Here is an 18,622-nt window from a genome sequence, read left to right on the forward strand (position 1 = left end):
TGTAGTAAAGACACTCAATAAAATATAAAAAATATTAAAAATGTTTTTTTAATAATAAAATTTTAATAATACAAATGTTATAAATAAATAATATAAATAAAATGTTTTCCCAAATGTAATTATTATTAGAAGAATATTTATTTTTGATATTCTTAATAATTTATTAATAGTACAATTATTATAATTGATCATAATAATAAAAATAACATTAATAATAATTATTGTAATTTTTAAATTTTTAAATTAAAATAAAAGCTATTAATAAACTGACAATAGTAATTATAATAATATTAGTGATCAAATAATATTAATAATAAATATATTATATAATCAACATTAATGTAGTATTTTTACTGTTGATATTAATTAGAATATTACTATTGACAATTATTATTATTATTATTATTATTCATTATTATTATTATTATTTTCAGTATTTATTATTATTATTACTATTATTATTATTATTATTATTGGTATTATTATTATTATTATTATTATCAGTTATTATTATTATCAGTATTTATTATTATTATTATTATCAGTATTATTATTATTATTATTATCAGTATTTATTATTATTATTATTATTATCAGTATTATTATTATTATTTTCAGTATTTATTATTATTATTATTGTTATTGGTATTATTGGTATTAAATAATAAATAAATAAATAAATAAATAAAAATGACTTCTGATAGTGTTATTGACCTTCGCCACACAGAACACAACACTAACGCTGACGCTACGTGCCTCTCCTTATAGCCGTCTTGCCCGGACGCAGGCCGAGGCCGCAGCCCGCTTTGTTTTAATGAAACCTGAAGGACGTCGGATCTGTAATCCGGCGTGTCCAGATCGGCTGCTCCGACAGCGTGAAGGATTTTCTCTCCCGTGCGCCTAATGGGCCGCTAATGAAAGGATGATGTCTGTCGAGCGTCATCCGGCAGACCTGACAAATGTAATGATATTCAAATGAACGGCATAACATTGTGTCTTCCGGGAGCGCGAGCTAGAATGGAAAATTAATTCAATATAATCGGAGACAAAAGTTGTATTTAATAATGTAAGATTTCCTCTCGGCGCGAGCGTGGCGTCTTAAACCCAACGAGCTTCATCAATCCCGGAGGTGCGTGTCGTATCGTATCGGCTCGGTTTGCGATATAAAAATATAAAAACGTTCTCTCGTGGACGCGGCCCGTGCCGCTAATGAGGGACGACTACGCGGCGTCGTTCCGGGTTCGTCCCCGTGAAGACGGATGGCGACGCTAAGCTCGTGCCGTTTTAATTAAAAGCGGCCTGTCGACGGGAGAGCCTCGCTCATCGGGCCGTGAAGCGGCGGCGTCATTAATTTCTCCTCCACCAACACAGAAGCAACATTCCTGACCGTCTCCCAGCATTAAAGAGTAAGAGGAATTAGAAGAAAGGAAAACAGGAGCAGATTTAATGATTTAAGGAGCTAGCGGGTACCCGACGAGTCCAGTCTTGTTTGGAGTCTGGATTGGAGGTTAAATTTAGGATCGAAGCCCTAGATCTTTTACCAGCCTTGCTAGAAAAGTAGGAGCTGTTAGAGCCACACATGGGCGCCAACTCTACATCAATGCCCATGTTCTGGCGTCCACATACTTTTGGAAGGAGCACGTTCCTCTCTGTGTGTTCCTACGCCGGACACAAGGGGCATTTAGCAGACGCCTTTATACAATCTAAGCAGTTGAGGGTTAGGGACCTTGCTCAAGGGCCCAACAGTGGCAACCTGGCAGTGGTGGGGCTTGAACCAGCGACCTTCTGATTATTAGTCCAGAATCTTAACCACTAGCATACAGCCTAGACTTGATGGAAAAGTAGGAGCTGTTAGAGCCACACATGGGCGCCAACTCTACATCAATGCCCATGGTCAGGTGTCCACATACTTTTGGCCTCGTAGTGTGTAGTACATGAGTGAAGGAGCACGTTCCTCTCTGTGTGTTCCTACACCAGACACTAGGGGGCGCTGTTCTGGCAGAACGAACCTGATTCACCTGCCAGTTTTACCTCCAAAGCTACGTTCACATCGGCAGCGACTTTTCGCCTCTTGTCACCCAAATCGCTGATCGCTCGGCGCCACTAATCTTTGGTTGCCATGGTTACACTGACGCCCAGTCAGTGTTCCCTCTAGAAATCCTAATAAAAATCCTGGAGGGAAATCGCTCGTCCCTGGGTAGTCCATCACTGATGGGTAGTCATCTCTAGTAGACACGATTATGTAGGAACCAAAAATGGACCGTAGCGTTTTACGATGTAGTTCTACTTTGCTCAACACTTAATTCCTATTGGTTAATTGCCGTATCGCCTCTAACGATGTAAACTTGAGTTTTGGCGATGGACGTGATTGGCTGTCGCATTTTATTAATTAATTAACGTATTTATTTTATCTAACTGGATTCTGTTTACTAAGCAGAAACACTGAATAATTTCCTTAGTTCCTAAGTTAAAGTCCTCTGGCTGCTTCCTCTGACCAGCACGGATCCCTGCCTGCCTGCTCTGTCTGAATGTTACGACCTTAACAGTCTCCCCTCCTTTCTGTCCACTAACAGTAAAGCTCTATCGTCCTGTCGGACCGCCTGTTTGGCTCTCCTCCTGTATGGTCGTGTCATTTTTTTTAACCCTCTCTGGTTTCTATTCGTTCATCCTTCGATCCCCTGTGCTTGTTTGTGTCATATCCACTTCCCTCCATCTAGACTCGGGAGGTTCGCCTGCTCATGCTCTCTTTAACCAATCAGTTATCATTATTTCTGACTCGAAGACGTTCACGGTTATCGTTCCTCCCTGCGATGTGACGATGTGAGGCGCCGCATTTCTTCACATCGGCTTGGTGTCCGGCATGATGCATGATGGTCCTCCAAAAGCCTGGTAGATTCGGCCATGTGTACGTGTTTATGTGACCCATCATGGCTGCTTCTAAAAATTGTCGGAGCTGGTACAAGTCGGCGAATCAAATATCATCACAAGCAGCGACTTCAGCGTTATACTGTATTAGACTGAGTGTACTGTATGGCCAAAAGTATGTGCACGTATGTCCAAGTGTCCTCCTTGAAGAAGTGCTGGAGATCATGGTGGAAGGTTGAATACTGGAACTCCTTCCACAAAGTCCGGGTGAAGTGAAGAAGGTAAGAAACAAGTCTGTGAGCACCATCACCAAGCTACGACTGATGAAAGCCTTGGCCTGGCTTGGACGTTGAAGAAAGATCAAGGAAGACGCATCCAAGCTTTGGAGGAAGATGATCACCACTGAGCGAGTGGATGAGGCGGCCAGAACGAAAACTGAGCCACTGAAGCACAAGAAGTCCCTCAAGGTACATAAGTTTGGGCGTGTGATGAGGTGCCCACATGAGAACGTTGATGGCAGTGTCTCATCCAACCTCAGTTCCTGACCTCATAAGTGCTTCATCCCCACAGATACACTCCAAAATCTTGTGGAAAGGCTTTAAAAAGGAGTCGATGTTTTACTTATAGAGATGAGCTCATACTTTTGGTCGTACAGTATATATACAGTGTATCACAAAAGTGAGTACACCCCTCACATTTCTGCAAATATTTTATTATATCTTTTCATGGGACAACACTATAGACATGAAACTTGGATATAACTTAGAGTAGTCAGTGTACAACTTGTATAGCAGTGTAGATTTACTGTCTTCTGAAAATAACTCAACACACAGCCATTAATGTCTAAATAGCTGCAACATAAGTGAGTACACCCCACAGTGAACATGTCCAAATTGTGCCCAAAGTGTCAATATTTTGTGTGACCACCATTATTATCCAGCACTGCCTTAACCCTTCTGGGCATGGAATTCACCAGAGCTGCACAGGTTACTACTGGAATCCTCTTCCACTCCTCCATGATGACATCACGGAGCTGGTGGATGTTAGACACCTTGAACTCCTCCACCTTCCACTTGAGGATGCGCCACAGGTGCTCAATTGGGTTTAGTCCATCACCTTTACCTTCAGCTTCCTCAGCAAGGCAGTTGTCATCTTGGAGGTTGTGTTTGGGGTCGTTATCCTGTTGGAAAACTGCCATGAGGCCCAGTTTTCGAAGGGAGGGGATCATGCTCTGTTTCAGAATGTCACAGTACATGTTGGAATTCATGTTTCCCTCAATGAACTGCAGCTCCCCAGTGCCAGCAACACTCATGCAGCCCAAGACCATGATGCTACCACCACCATGCTTGACTGTAGGCAAGATACAGTTGTCTTGGTACTTCTCACCAGGGCACCGCCACACATGCTGGACACCATCTGAGCCAAACAAGTTTATCTTGGTCTCGTCAGACCACAGGGCATTCCAGTAATCCATGTTCTTGGACTGCTTGTCTTCAGCAAACTGTTTGGTGGCTTTCTTGTGCGTCAGCTTCCTTCTGGGATGACGACCATGCAGACCGAGTTGATGCAGTGTGCGGCGTATGGTCTGAGCACTGACAGGCTGACCTCCCACGTCTTCAACCTCTGCAGCAATGCTGGCAGCACTCATGTGTCTATTTTTGTGTCTATCAACCTCTGGATATGACGCCGAACACGTGGACTCAACTTCTTTGGTCGACCCTGGCGAAGCCTGTTCCGAGTGGAACCTGTCCTGGAAAACCGCTGTATGACCTTGGCCACCATGCTGTAGCTCAGTTTCAGGGTGTTAGCAATCTTCTTATAGCCCAGGCCATCTTTGTGGAGAACAACAATTCTATTTCTCACATCCTCAGAGAGTTCTTTGCCATGAGGTGCCATGTTGAATATCCAGTGGCCAGTATGAGAGAATTGTACCCAAAACACCAAATTTAACAGCCCTGCTCCCCATTTACACCTGGGACCTTGACACATAACACCAGGGAGGGACAACGACACATTTGGGCACAATTTGGACATGTTCACTGTGGGGTGTACTCACTTATGTTGCAGCTATTTAGACATTAATGGCTGTGTGTTGAGTTATTTTCAGAAGACAGTAAATCTACACTGCTATACAAGCTGTACACTGACTACTCTAAGTTATATCCAAGTTTCATGTCTATAGTGTTGTCCCATGAAAAGATATAATGAAATATTTGCAGAAATGTGAGGGGTGTACTCACTTTTGTGATACACTGTACATACATAGAGTAGGATAACATGTAGTGCCACTTAATACCAGCCACTCACCGGGGTTCCGTCTGTGCCCTTGCAGTCCGGCGGGTTCCACCACGTTTCTCCATCCCACCCACGGACAACGAGATCATGCCAGGGGGCAGCGTGAACATCACCTGCGTGGCCGTGGGCTCGCCCATGCCCTACGTCAAGTGGATGCTGGGCACGGAGGACCTGACCCCGGAGGACGACATGCCCATCGGGCGCAACGTCCTGGAGCTGACCGACGTCCGGCAGTCGGCCAACTACACGTGCGTGGCCATGTCAACACTGGGCGTCCTGGAGGCCGTGGCGCAGATCACGGTTAAAGGTAAATTATTTATATTTATTTATATTTATTCAGGCGGAGGATGCGTGAATCTGAACCTCACGTGTCCCAAATCTTAAAAGTGAAGAATCAGCCCTGCAGTTCTGTGATTAGGAGTTTAGTTCGTGCAGACGGCTTTACAGCAGCAGCCGTATCTCTCCTAATGCGTGGGTGCTGAGGCATCTGCCTGCCATCCAGCGTGATGCTAAACATCAGACACGTTCAGATAGAATTTTATTTATTTATTTATTTATTTATTTTATGAAATGTGAGTTTCAGTGTCAGGATGTGGAAAATAGAGCTATAAATAACAATAATATAATAATAATAACAGGATTCTCGCATTGAGTGTGAGTTTGAGTGTCCATCAGGCGGTATGAGCATTAAACAGACACCTAAATCTTGCTAGATGGACCTGTAGCCATAACATTAAAACCACCTCCTTGTTTCTACACTCACTTTCCATTTTATCAGCTCCACTTACCATATAGAAGCACTTTGTAGTTCTACAATTACTGACTGTAGTCCATCTGTTTCTCTGCATGCTTTGTTACCCCCTTTCATGCTGTTCTTCAATGGTCAGGACCCCCACAAGACCCCCACAGAGCAGGTATTATTTAGGTGGTGGATGATTCTCAGCACTGCAGTGACACTGACATGGTGGTGGTGTGTTAGTGTGTGTTGTGCTGGTATGAGTGGATCAGACACAGCAGTGCTGCTGGAGTTTTTAAACACCTCACTGTCACTGCTGGACTGAAAAATATCCAGCCAACAGCGCCCCGTGGGCAGCGTCCTGTGACCGCTGATAAAGGTCTAGAAGATGACCGACTCAAACAGCAGCAATAGATGAGCGATCGTCTCTGACTTTACATCTACAAGGTGGACCGACTAGGTAGGAGTGTCTAATAGAGTGGAGAGTGAGTGGACACGGTATTTAAACACTCCAGCAGCGCTGCTGTGTCTGATCCACTCATACCAGCACAACACACACTAACACACCACCACCATGTCAGTGTCACTGCAGTGCTGAGAATCATCCACCACCTAAATAATACCTGCTCTGTGGGGGTCTTGTGGGGGTCCTGACCATTGAAGAACAGCATGAAAGGGGGTAACAAAGCATGTAGAGAAACAGATGGACTACAGTCAGTAATTGTAGAACTACAAAGTGCTTCTGTATGGTAAGTAATGACATGATGTAGAAAATCAGTTAAATAAAATGAACATCTCATATTTGGACGTGATTTTTCCCCACAGATACAGTCCAGAATATTGTGCACAGCCTTTACAGAGGAGTAAATGCTCCTATAGTGGTAGAGATGGTGGGTTATGGAATGAGAAGCTCATGCTTTTGGCCGTGCCGTATATAGAGGTAGAGATGAAGCAGAGGCGGGGGGTGGTTGGGGAGGGGGGTAATAGCCATACCAGATAAAGTAAACATCTCACTAAAAGAGGCTGAAAAGCTAAAAACCCAGACGGGAAGAAGAGCGGTGCGTGTGAGTAATAGTGGTGGCATTAGGAACACTCAAGAGGGGCGTTGACGGGCACCTCTACCCTCTATAAGCACCCAGACCGACCATCAGGCAGCGGAACACAGAAAATGACACCTAATGGGGAGAGCACACCTACTGAGAGAGGAGTCGGGATGAATCACGCTGATCTCTCTCTGAGATCCCGATTTACTGCAAATAAATCACTTACATTAAGGAAATGACGTGCTTCAGACTGTGCAGTTTAGGGAAGGACCTTTCCTGTTCCAGCATAAGACATGAAGAAAACCCAAGAAACTCCAGCATTCTGCACAGAGCCCTGACCTCAGCCCCACTCAACAGCTCTGGGATGAACTGGAACATCGACCGGTCAATCAGTGCTAATCTGTACAAATTCCCACAGACATACTTGAAAGTCTTGTGAAAAGATCACACAGAGGTCACTCAATTTTAATAGCGTTTGTTTTTGGTTCTACAGGGTCTGTGTGAAAACCTAGTGACCTGCCCTGCTGCTGCATCTTACTTCAGTTAAAAAAATTAAATAAATAAATAAATAATAGTAATAAATAAATAAAATATAAAAAAAAAACATGAGGACAAAACAACTTTGGACGACCATGCTAAATAAAAAATAATAATAATAATTAAAAATAAAAAAGAGGAGGACAAAACCATTTTGGACAACCATGTTAAAAAAATAAATAAAAACAAAAAAATAAAACAAAGGAGGACAGAACCACTTTGGACGACCATGCTTAAAAAATAAATATATTAAATAAATAATTAAAAAAAACATGAAGACAAAACCATTTTGGACAACCATGCTAAAATAAATAAATAAATAAATAAATATAAAAAATAGGTCAAAACCGCTTTGGAAATTTTTTTTTTTTTTTAAAAGCATGCTAAATAAAATTAAAAAAAAATATACAAAAAAGAAGAAAGAGGAGGACAAAAAATTAAATAAAACAATTAAAAGAGGACAAAACCCATTTGGAAAAATAAATAAATAAAAAATTAATTAATTTTAAAAAGCACGCTAAATAAAAACAAAAAAATATAAAAAAGAAGAAAGAGGAGGAGAAAAAATTTAATAAAAAAATTAAAACAGGACAAAACCGCTTTGGAAATTTTTTTTTTTTTTTTTATTCATTTAAAAGCATGCTAAATAAAAAAACAGAAATTATACAAAAAATAAGAAAGGGGAGGACAAAAAATTAAATAAAATAATTAAAAGAGGACAAAACCGCTTTGGAAAAATAAATAAATAAAAAATAAATTAATTTTAAAAAGCATGCTAAATAAAATAAAAAAAATATACAAAAAAGAAGAAAAAGGAGGAAAAAAAATTAAATAAAAAAATTTAAAGAGGACAAAACCGTTTTGGAAAAATAAATAAATAAAAAATTAATTAATTTAAAAAAGCATGCTAAATAAAAACAAAAAAATAAAAAAAAAGAATTATAAAAGAAAGAGGAGAAAAATTTTAATGAAAAAATTAAAAGAGGAGGACAAAAGAAATTAATTCAAGAAAACCCATGCTAAATAAAAACAAAAAATATTTGTAAAAAAATTTAAAAATAGGAGGACAGAACTACTTTGGATTACCATGCTTAAAATAAATATATAAGTAAAATTAAATCTGGGTCCATCTACATAAAGACAAAACTGCTGTTGCTGATTTAACAGCTACTTATCACGATGAGTGACATGGTCAAAGTTACCCGACTCTAATATTGGAACTAATCTAGTGTCAGAACTAAGAGTAAGTTGCAGAAAGCTCGGGACTTCCTCGCGGTACGTTCTGATGCGTCCAATCCTGGCCACACTAAATAGTTTCCATATATGACAGCGTCAGGTCGACCCTAATGTAATGATCTGGAATCTTAGTGGAAAACCTGACAGATGTTGAATAGGAGACGTATTTCTGACACCCTCTGATCCAGGGTTGGACTTCCCTTCATGCTAACATGCTACGTCTCCTCTTCTACGCCATACTCGCTATGTTCAAGTCATATAAATTAGCGTCACAGTTAGCATACAGCGAGCGTTCACAGGAACCGAGAGGCTTCAGGCTCCATCTTTTTTCTGTTTTACATTAGTGGAAAGCGTTCCGGAGCGGCGCCCCTGTTTGTCTGGGGTGAGGAGTAACCTTCAGCTAGCATCGCTCATGGAGAGAGCGCGCCGTTCATGAATGCTAATAACCGTGACACTCTGCAACCCCCTTTTGCCGACGGTTCAGCCGCTGAAGGCGTTTGTTTTTACTCAATTTCAATGTAATTATAAATCATTATTAATTTAATTAAACCAGCTCTCGTGGTTTGAGGCCAAAACAGATTCGTCTTTCAGAGCACGAGGGTAAAACGTAGCGCAGTTAGCTGTGGCGAATAACGCGGGCCTGGTTTAACCCTGTATGTACGATATTAAGAACAAATGTGTAACCTATCCAATACTGACACAAACAAATAAATACATAAATAAAAGTGTAATTACCTAATTAATAATCAAATCAAACATGAGCTGCTGTCCAAAGGTGAAACATGGTGCAACACGGCCAGCTACTCAGTCCACCAGCAAGCCACAACCTGAGAGTTGACCAGGAAACACAAGGACAGACTGGAGAACAGACAGGTGTAACACGGTCAGCTATTCAGTCCACCAGTGAGCCACAATTAGTGAGTTTACCAGTAAACACAGGGACAGACTCAAGAACAAACAGGTATAACATGGTCAGCTACTCAGTTCACCAGTGAGCCATAACCTGAGAGTTGACCAGGAAACACAAACACAGACTATAGAACAGACAGGTGTAACACGGCCAGCTACTCTATCCACCAGTGAGCCACAACCTGTGAGTTCACCAATAAACACAAGGACAGACTCGAGAACAGACAGGTGTAACACGGTCAGCTACTTAGTCCACCAGCGAGCCACAACCTGAGAGTTCACCATTAAACTAAAACAGGGGAACTCGGTTAATTAGCTGCTAAAGGACTTAGAAGCTGCCAGGCTGCCCGTAGAAAAACAAAAAGACATAAGGAAAGACTCGAGAACAGACAGGTGTAACATGGTCAGCTACTCAGTCCACCAATGAGCCACAACCTGAGAGTTTACCAGTGAACTCTGAAAACCAGTAGCTGCTAAAGAACTTAGAAGCTGCTAGGCAAACTAAGGAAAGATCAGGGCAGCTACAAAACTAGGTTGCGCACCGAAACAAAAGCTGGAAGAGCGCTAGCAAAAGTCCCAGCTACGCTTAAAAGCGTTACTTTTCAGGTGTAGCGAGTATTGTTTGATGAGGTGCAGAAAATGCTTTGAAGCGTAGTTCAAAGATATGTGGACTTTCCATATAACTACCTATGGGTACATTAGCTAATTGGCACTTGATATCTATGCTTTTAAATTAGATTTCTAATAAAATTGGGTATAAAATGTTATGTGACGTAACTACAGCATCATGGCTTTGCTATGGTTGGCTGCAGGCAGCTCTTTCTCTTGTTGCCTGGAGCAGACCAGCCCTGATAACACAGTTCAGCTTGTTCTTGGTCTTCCTTGTCTTCCCAGTCCTGTCCTGCACTAGCACTGCCCCTGTGGGCATCTAATGGGGTTCAGTAGCTCATATTCCGTTCTGGTCGTCTCGTGCACTCGCTCCATGGTGATCATCTTCCTCTAATAAAATAGTCACATTACCCTTATAAAATAAAGCATTTATTTTCCTTCCAGCCTTACCGAAGCCACCGGGAGTCCCTGTGGTGACGGAACGCACTGCGACCAGCATCACCCTCACGTGGGACTCTGGGAACCCGGAACCCGTGTCCTACTACATCATCCAGCACAAGTCGAAATATTCGGAAGACTCGTACAAAGAGATCGACGGTGTCGCCACCACCCGCTACAGCGTGGGCGGCCTGAGCCCCTACTCCGACTACGAGTTCCGCGTGCTCGCCGTCAACAACATCGGTCGCGGACCGGCCAGCGAAGCCATCGAGGCCAAAACGGCCGAGCAGGCGCCCAGCACCGCCCCGCGCCAGGTCAGGGGTCGCATGCTGAGCGCCACCACGGCCGTCATCCACTGGGAGGAACCCGAAGAGGCTAACGGCCAGATCATGGGCTACAGGGTCTACTACACCATGGATCCCAGTCAGCACGTCAACCAGTGGGAGAAGCTGATCGTCCGGAGCGGCAACTTCGTCACCATCCACGGCCTGACGCCCAATAAGACGTACTACATCAAAGTGCTGGCGTACACATCGGTGGGGGATGGACCGCTCTCCTCAGACCTGCAGATTATCGCCAAGACTGGAGGTAAGCTCCACGCCCGCCTAGAGACCACACTAGCCTGACCTGGGAACCTCCGTAGACTGAATGGTTGACCTTATATAGGTGAATGGGCTGAATGGTCACTTTAATCTGCTCTAGACTGAATAGAAAGACGCTTCAGGGTGCTCGGGTGGTTCCAGGATCTTCGGGAAGGGGGCAGGAGGGTATCCAAAGCCCTGCAATGGATTGGCACCTTGTCCATGATGTCCATTTACGAAGCACCAAGCTAGTAGCAGAATGCAGTGCCGCTGTTTACGTTTACGGTTATTAGCGATCTCGTATTGCAGCACAGCTAAAAATCAAACCAACGTTTTCTTCGAATTGTAGTTCCATCCCAGCCGACCGACTTCAAAGCCGAAGCCAAATCGGAAACCAGCATCCTGCTGTCGTGGGTGGCGCCCCCTCAGACGGGCCAGGACAGCCAGATCACCGGATACGAGCTGATTTACAAGAGGAAAGACGACAAGGAGGAGGTCAGTCATGGTCTATTTATTTATTTATTTTGCTTTTAGGTTTGTTTTTTGTGGTGAAACACACTAGCGCACCAGTGCTGAGATCTCGAGCTCTCGAGTTTGAATCTCAGACTCTCAGCTCTGCTATCAGCCGACTGGGCACCTGCACAGACTCACGATTGCCTGTGGGTCTGTAGACTGACGCAAGGGCGACCTCTGCTGGCCGGTCGGGTGCCTGCACAAAATCACAATTGGCTGTAGGTCTTTAGGCTGACCACTGAAGCAAGGGCGACCTCTACTGGCCGGTCGGGCGCCTGCACTGTGCTCTGTTAGACCCCGCTCCTAAAACGCTCTCCTCAGTCCAAGTATTACCGGGGTGCTACCGTTTGGCCCCTGTCCAAGGCCCTTAATTTACCCCTAGACATAGTAGAGGATTGGGATTAATCTCCCCTACGTTACTGGTGCCTCGTGTGAGGAGCAGGCAAAACGCACTATACGGTCAAAAGTATTTGGACACCGCAACAGTTATAACAGGTGCTTAAATGACTGAACGGGCACAAATTCCCATACACAGACCTACTTCAAAGTCTGGTGAGAAGCCCTCTCAGAAGAGCAGCTTTTTTCTAGCATGTGATCAGGCATTTGAATACCACAAACCACGGTGTCTCTGTTCCCGCAGAAGCGCGTGAGCTTCGAACCCACCACCACCTACCTCCAGAAGGATCTGAGACCCTTCACCACCTACACCTTCCAGCTGGCGGCGCGGAGCAGGCACGGCATCGGCGCCTACACCAACGAGATCTCGGCCGAGACGCCGCAGACACGTAGGTCCTCTTCCAACCTCAACCTCAACCTATAGCACTTCCACTTTCTCAAGGGCGTCGGAGGTTAAACGAGGCTTTGAGAAAATGGAACTGTGGAGAACATCTTCAGTCCGGATTATTAAAGACGGTCTGTTCCCAGAATAACCAGCATGGGCCCCGTTAGCCGAGACCTCGTCCACAGTAATACGGTGTTTTTTTGTTCTATTTATGCATTTCCTGCCTAATTTCCCTCCCAATCTAGTCGTATCTACTGCTGCAGATTTCCACTAATGACCGAACGAGACGCTTCTTTTCCCCTGCATCAGGCGGGGTCATACAGAGATCCGTCGGGATTCCTCATCGATTAATGGTACTGCACAGAGACGGGGGATAATGGAGATCAGTGCGTGATTTTTATTCTACGGATCTGGATCAGGTGAAATGAAGCGGTTGGAAGCGGTCTGCAGCAGCAGTGCAGCAGGGAAACACGATTTGGGAATTGGATATGACTAAATTGAGAGGAAAATGGGAGGAAAATGCATTTAAAATAAATTAATAAATAGGAAATAAATCCGTATTATTGAAGACGAGGCCTGAAACTGTTGAGGTCAATCGACAAGGACAAAATTAAAGGTCTTTGATTAAATAATAATAATAATAATATAATAATTTAATATTAATGATAAAAGTGATGCCTTGTCTTTTGACGCTGTCCATCACCCGTGATTGTCTCTCAGTCTTGCATTTGTTCTTTTTCCACCAATTTAACTGATTGTTCTAAAATAATATGGACTCATCGAGTAAATCGTGTGGAAAAGTACAAATGCAACTTAATAAAAGTCAAATAAAGACGTTTTCCTCTCCTGGTGAAAGACCTCGTATTTATTCTTCATTTATTTGAATTAAATTCGGGAATGAACGCGTGATTGGCACGTTTATCAAACCCTCCCGAATTAAACCCCCGTCTTTTCAAAGAAAGAGAATAAAAAAGTTAATTTGCGGCTCTTTTTTGACGGCGGTTTGAATGAACGCGAGGTCTTTCTGAGCCGTGACGAGGCTGCGGATCAGGTAGGTATCAGAAGCGCTCTCACAGGGGTTTGGAACTGAACCTGACGGGCTGGGGTCGTGGGGGAGAGGCTCTGTCTGCATGTCAAAGTCTAGGACTTACTTTAAGGTCAGGCTTTTACCTCAAACACAGAGTCGTCAGAAAGGTCTGTGAGATGTTTCTAATTCAGACACGTCAGCCTGTAGTGTTTAGGAGGATAGGATGGTGGTAACTGATTGAGGAAAAGTGTGAAGGGACTGAACGTTTGAAATCAAGCTTAGTTCAGGTGTCTTAGATATGGAGGGTCTCAGTGATCGGTGGGTTCTAGAAGGTTCTGTGCACTTTTGGTTATTAAATTTTCATTTCAAACATCTCTAATAAAGGACAGAAGCAAGAGCAGAAGATCAGCTCTGCTATCAGCCGGCCGGCACCCACACAGACTCACAAATAAACATTTCTGTCCAGCACCGGGAACAAGAAAGATTTATTCGGGCTCTTTTAGCATTAATAATCATTCACAACATTAAGTGTATTTTTATTTACAGTGTATCACAAAAGTGAGTACACCCCTCACATTTCTGCAGATATTTAAGTATATCTTTTCATGGGACAACACTGACAAAATGACACTTTGACACAATGAAAAGTAGTCTGTGTGCAGCTTATATAACAGTGTAAATTTATTCTTCCCTCAAAATAACTCAATATACAGCCATTAATGTCTAAACCACCGGCAACAAAAGTGAGTACACCCCTTAGTGAAAGTTCCTGAAGTGTCAATATTTTGTGTGGCCACCATTATTTCCCAGAACTGCCTTAACTCTCCTGGGCATGGAGTTTACCAGAGCTTCACAGGTTGCCACTGGAATGCTTTTCCACTCCTCCATGACGACATCACGGAGCTGGCGGATATTCGAGACTTTGCGCTCCTCCACCTTCCACTTGAGGATGCCCCAAAGATGTTCTATTGGGTTTAGGTCTGGAGACATGCTTGGCCAGTCCATCACCTTTACCCTCAGCCTCTTCAATAAAGCAGTGGTCGTCTTAGAGGTGTGTTTGGGGTCATTATCATGCTGGAACACTGCCCTGCGACCCAGTTTCCGGAGGGAGGGGATCATGCTCTGCTTCAGTATTTCACAGTACATATTGAAGTTCATGTGTCCCTCAATGAAATGTAACTCCCCAACACCTGCTGCACTCATGCAGCCCCAGACCATGGCATTCCCACCACCATGCTTGACTGTAGGCATGACACACTTATCTTTGTACTCCTCACCTGATTGCCGCCACACATGCTTGAGACCATCTGAACCAAACAAATTAATCTTGGTCTCATCAGACCATAGGACATGGTTCCAGTAATCCATGTCCTTTGTTGACATGTCTTCAGCAAACTGTTTGCGGGCTTTCTTGTGTAGAGACTTCAGAAGAGGCTTCCTTCTGGGATGACAGCCATGCAGACCAATTTAATGTAGTGTGCGGCGTATGGTCTGAGCACTGACAGGCTGACCCCCCACCTTTTCAATCTCTGCAGCAATGCTGACAGCACTCCTGCGCCTATCTTTCAAAGACAGCAGTTGGATGTGACGCTGAGCACGTGCACTCAGCTTCTTTGGACGACCAACGTGAGGTCTGTTCTGAGTGGACCCTGCTCTTTTAAAACGCTGGATGATCTTGGCCACTGTGCTGCAGCTCAGTTTCAGGGTGTTGGCAATCTTCTTTTAGCCTTGGCCATCTTCATGTAGCGCAACAATTCGCCTTTTAAGATCCTCAGAGAGTTCTTTGCCATGAGGTGCCATGTTGGAACTTTCAGTGACCAGCATGAGAGAGTGTGAGAGCTGTACTACTAAATTGAACACACCTGCTCCCTATGCACACCTGGGACCTAGTAACACTAACGAGTCACATGACATTTTGGAGGGAAGTGCTCAATTTGGACATTTAGGGGTGTAGTCTCTTAGGGGTGTACTCATTTTTGTTGCCGGTGGTTTAGACATTAATGGCTGTATATTGAGTTATTTTGAGGAAAGAATAAATTTACACTGTTATATAAGCTGCACACAGACTACTTTTCATTGTGTCAAAGTGTCATTTTGTCAGTGTTGTCCCATGAAAAGATATACTTAAATATCTGCAGAAATGTGAGGGGTGTACTCACTTTTGTGATACACTGTATTTGTTCATTTATTGACACACTTGGTTAAAAAAAAAAAAAAAACTATAAAAATAAATTATATATTAAATAAAGAAATAATATGAATTAAATAAATAAATAAAATATAAATAATATAATAATGAATAAATAATGTGATAAAAATAAATAAAATATAAATAATAATAAAAAAATATATATAAAATAAATAATGTAAAATATATAAATAATATAAAAATGAAGTAAGTACTCTGAATAAAAAATATTATATATAAGAATAATATGAATTAAAGTAATAAAGAAATAAAATATAAATAATAAAATGAATAATGAAAGAAAATAAAAATAAATTAAATAAATTAAATTAATATAGAATATAAAATTAAATTAATAAAGACATAATATTATATAAAGAAATAAAGAAATAAAATCTAAATACTAAAATTTAAGTTTAAATAAAAAACAAATAATGTTAAATATATAAATAAATAATATAAAATAAATTAAATAAAAAATATGAATTAAATAAATAAAGAAATAAAATATAAATAAAATAAGTAAATAAATAATAATAATATGAAATAAATAAATGAAATTAAATGAATTAAATAAATAAATGAAAGATAAATAATAAATTAGGTAAATAAAAAAATATTAAATAAATAAATAAATTTTTCATTTCCCACTCTAAAATATGATGGGAAAATTGATTTTTTCTTTTTGTTTGTTTGCTGTATTTATTTTTGTGCAGATCTGATTAGCAGGTTGTTTCTTACAGCATTTTAAAATAAAATTGAATAATTAAAAGTGCACGGCGCTGAACTGAAGCGTAAATGTTCAGTGTAGTCAGTCAGTGGGGAGTTTATTAAAGGTTCTGTGTCGTGAAGGGTTTTTTGTTTAGTTTTGTTTTGTATTTTTTGTTTGTTTCACTCGTTTGTTCTGTGATTTATTCAGTTAAATCCCATCAAGTCAATATTTTTTTATCATTTTTCATATTTCTGACTCTTGGTTCACATTATTTATGGTTTATTTCAGTTCTGTTTGGTGTGATTCATCCTCATTTTGGTCCTTTTATTTTCCCTTTTTTGTGTTTGTTTTGTTCATCTTCACCTCCGCTTCCACCCACCATCCATATCAACCGCACATCCACACCCTAAAACCCTGCTACGACCCCCCTTCCAACCCCCAAATCAACCAAAAACGACCGGGTATCGAACCGCTGGAAACCCCGTCAGCAGAACCTTCAGCGCCGCCGCAGGACGTCGTTTATTCTAGCCACAGTTCCACCAGCATTCTGGTTAGCTGGAAGCCGCCGCCGCCGGAGCTACAAAACGGGATCGTTACCAAATACACCGTACAGTACGCCGCCACCGAGGGGGAGGACACGTCGCTCCAGCAGGTCTCCGAAATCCCGCCGGAGAAGACGCGCTATCTGTTAGAAAACCTGGACAAATGGACGGAATACCGGGTGACCGTGAGCGCCCATACAGACGCCGGAGCGGGGCCCGAGAGCCTGCCGCAGCTCGTCCGTACCGAGGAGGACGGTATGTCTCCCAAAATCACCGTGCCACTTTGCTAATCTGTCCCACAGTCCCGCTTTCAGCTGATATTTTCTTGTCCAGATCTCGATCTTGTTTCTAGACTCTTTGTGTCGCTTCTGCTCGACGCTTTCGGTGATTTTTGACCTTTTTTTATTTCTAATTTTTATTTTTGATTGCTATCAATTTTTGGCAAGAATTTCAACAAATACATGGCACCTTTTTTTCCAAGAACCCCACGACTGGAAGTGTCCCAACTGTCTCTGTTTTTCTATTTTTAATCAGCATGTGTAGAAAATTTTTTAATTAAAATTGTTGATTGTTTTTAAACCTGCTGATCCTGTTTGAACTTTTTCTTACTATTTTTCGATCAGGAGAACGAGGAGACGGACAGTGGGAGGCACGGAAACCTTTCTCCAGTGGCCCATGCCATTTTTCTTTTTAATTCTACCTCAATTTTTTGTTTTTATTTTTTGTTTTTGCTCAGTACATCCCAGCCAAACTCTTTCCGGGCGCTTCAGATCTCTGAAGAGCTCCACTTTGGCTTATTTAACATTTTTTATTCCACATCTTGAATCCACAAAACCATTTTTTAAATGTCTTGCAAAAGAAAACACAAGTGGTCACGTGTACGACCTGTTTTTGGGGGTTGTTTTTCTGTTTTTTGCTATTTTTAACTTGCCATTGTTGAAATATCAGTGTGATGCTTGATTTTTTATAAATATATATATTTTTTATATATATCTATATACACACGCCGCCACGTCGCCCCGATTAGGGTGCCAGGGTCCGCTATGATGTTGACCTTTTTTTGTTTGTATCCCATGATTCCCTCAGTTCCCAGCGGCCCGCCTCGTAAAGTCGAGGTGGAGGCTGTCAACTCCTCGTCCGTTAAGGTGCTGTGGCGATCGCCGGTGCCCAACCGACATCACGGCCAAATCCGCGGCTACCAGGTGCATTATGTCAAGATGCTTAACGGGGAGCCGGTGGGTCATTCTGCCATCAAGGACATCCTGATTGATGATGCCCAGGTAGGTACCCGCCTGCACCACAGATCCGTGTAACCGTGGCGTACCACGACTGTATGTAACTGTATGTAGGTGTGTTAAGGGTTCAGACATCAAAGGATCCATGGAATGTAAAATTTGGACCCTCTTACCCCCGAGATGTCATTATATATAATATAATTACACCTGAGATGATGCTGGGAACCTGCAGGTCTTTGCTCAGGTTGCCAACCTACCACATATATAGTCAAATTATTAGATATTTTTGGTCTATGGTGGTTCCTCATAGTTCACGCCTTAAACCCAGCAGATTTGACCAGCATAAAGACCTGAGGGACCTCAATAGGGGGTTAA

General features: G+C 42.2%; 1 protein-coding gene across 19 annotated transcripts in view; it reads left to right on the top strand.

Moving 5' to 3' along the window:
* Positions 1-18,622, top strand: part of LOC134327068 (receptor-type tyrosine-protein phosphatase delta-like) — a 469,775-nt gene that overhangs the window by 403,298 nt on the left and 47,855 nt on the right. For 12 of the 19 annotated variants that reach the window (XM_063009137.1, XM_063009145.1, XM_063009142.1 and 9 more), the window contains 6 exons: positions 5,198-5,467; positions 10,675-11,256; positions 11,599-11,744; positions 12,403-12,547; positions 16,962-17,267; positions 18,099-18,292. In XM_063009137.1, coding sequence (XP_062865207.1) covers positions 5,198-5,467; positions 10,675-11,256; positions 11,599-11,744; positions 12,403-12,547; positions 16,962-17,267; positions 18,099-18,292 — 1,643 coding nt within the window. The remainder of the gene's footprint in view (positions 1-5,197; positions 5,468-10,674; positions 11,257-11,598; positions 11,745-12,402; positions 12,548-16,961; positions 17,268-18,098; positions 18,293-18,622) is intronic. The other 7 variants (XM_063009149.1, XM_063009151.1, XM_063009150.1 and 4 more) reach the window with 2 other exon arrangements.

This window comes from Trichomycterus rosablanca, chromosome 14 (assembly GCF_030014385.1).
Source record: "Trichomycterus rosablanca isolate fTriRos1 chromosome 14, fTriRos1.hap1, whole genome shotgun sequence".
Lineage (NCBI taxonomy): Eukaryota > Metazoa > Chordata > Actinopteri > Siluriformes > Trichomycteridae > Trichomycterus > Trichomycterus rosablanca.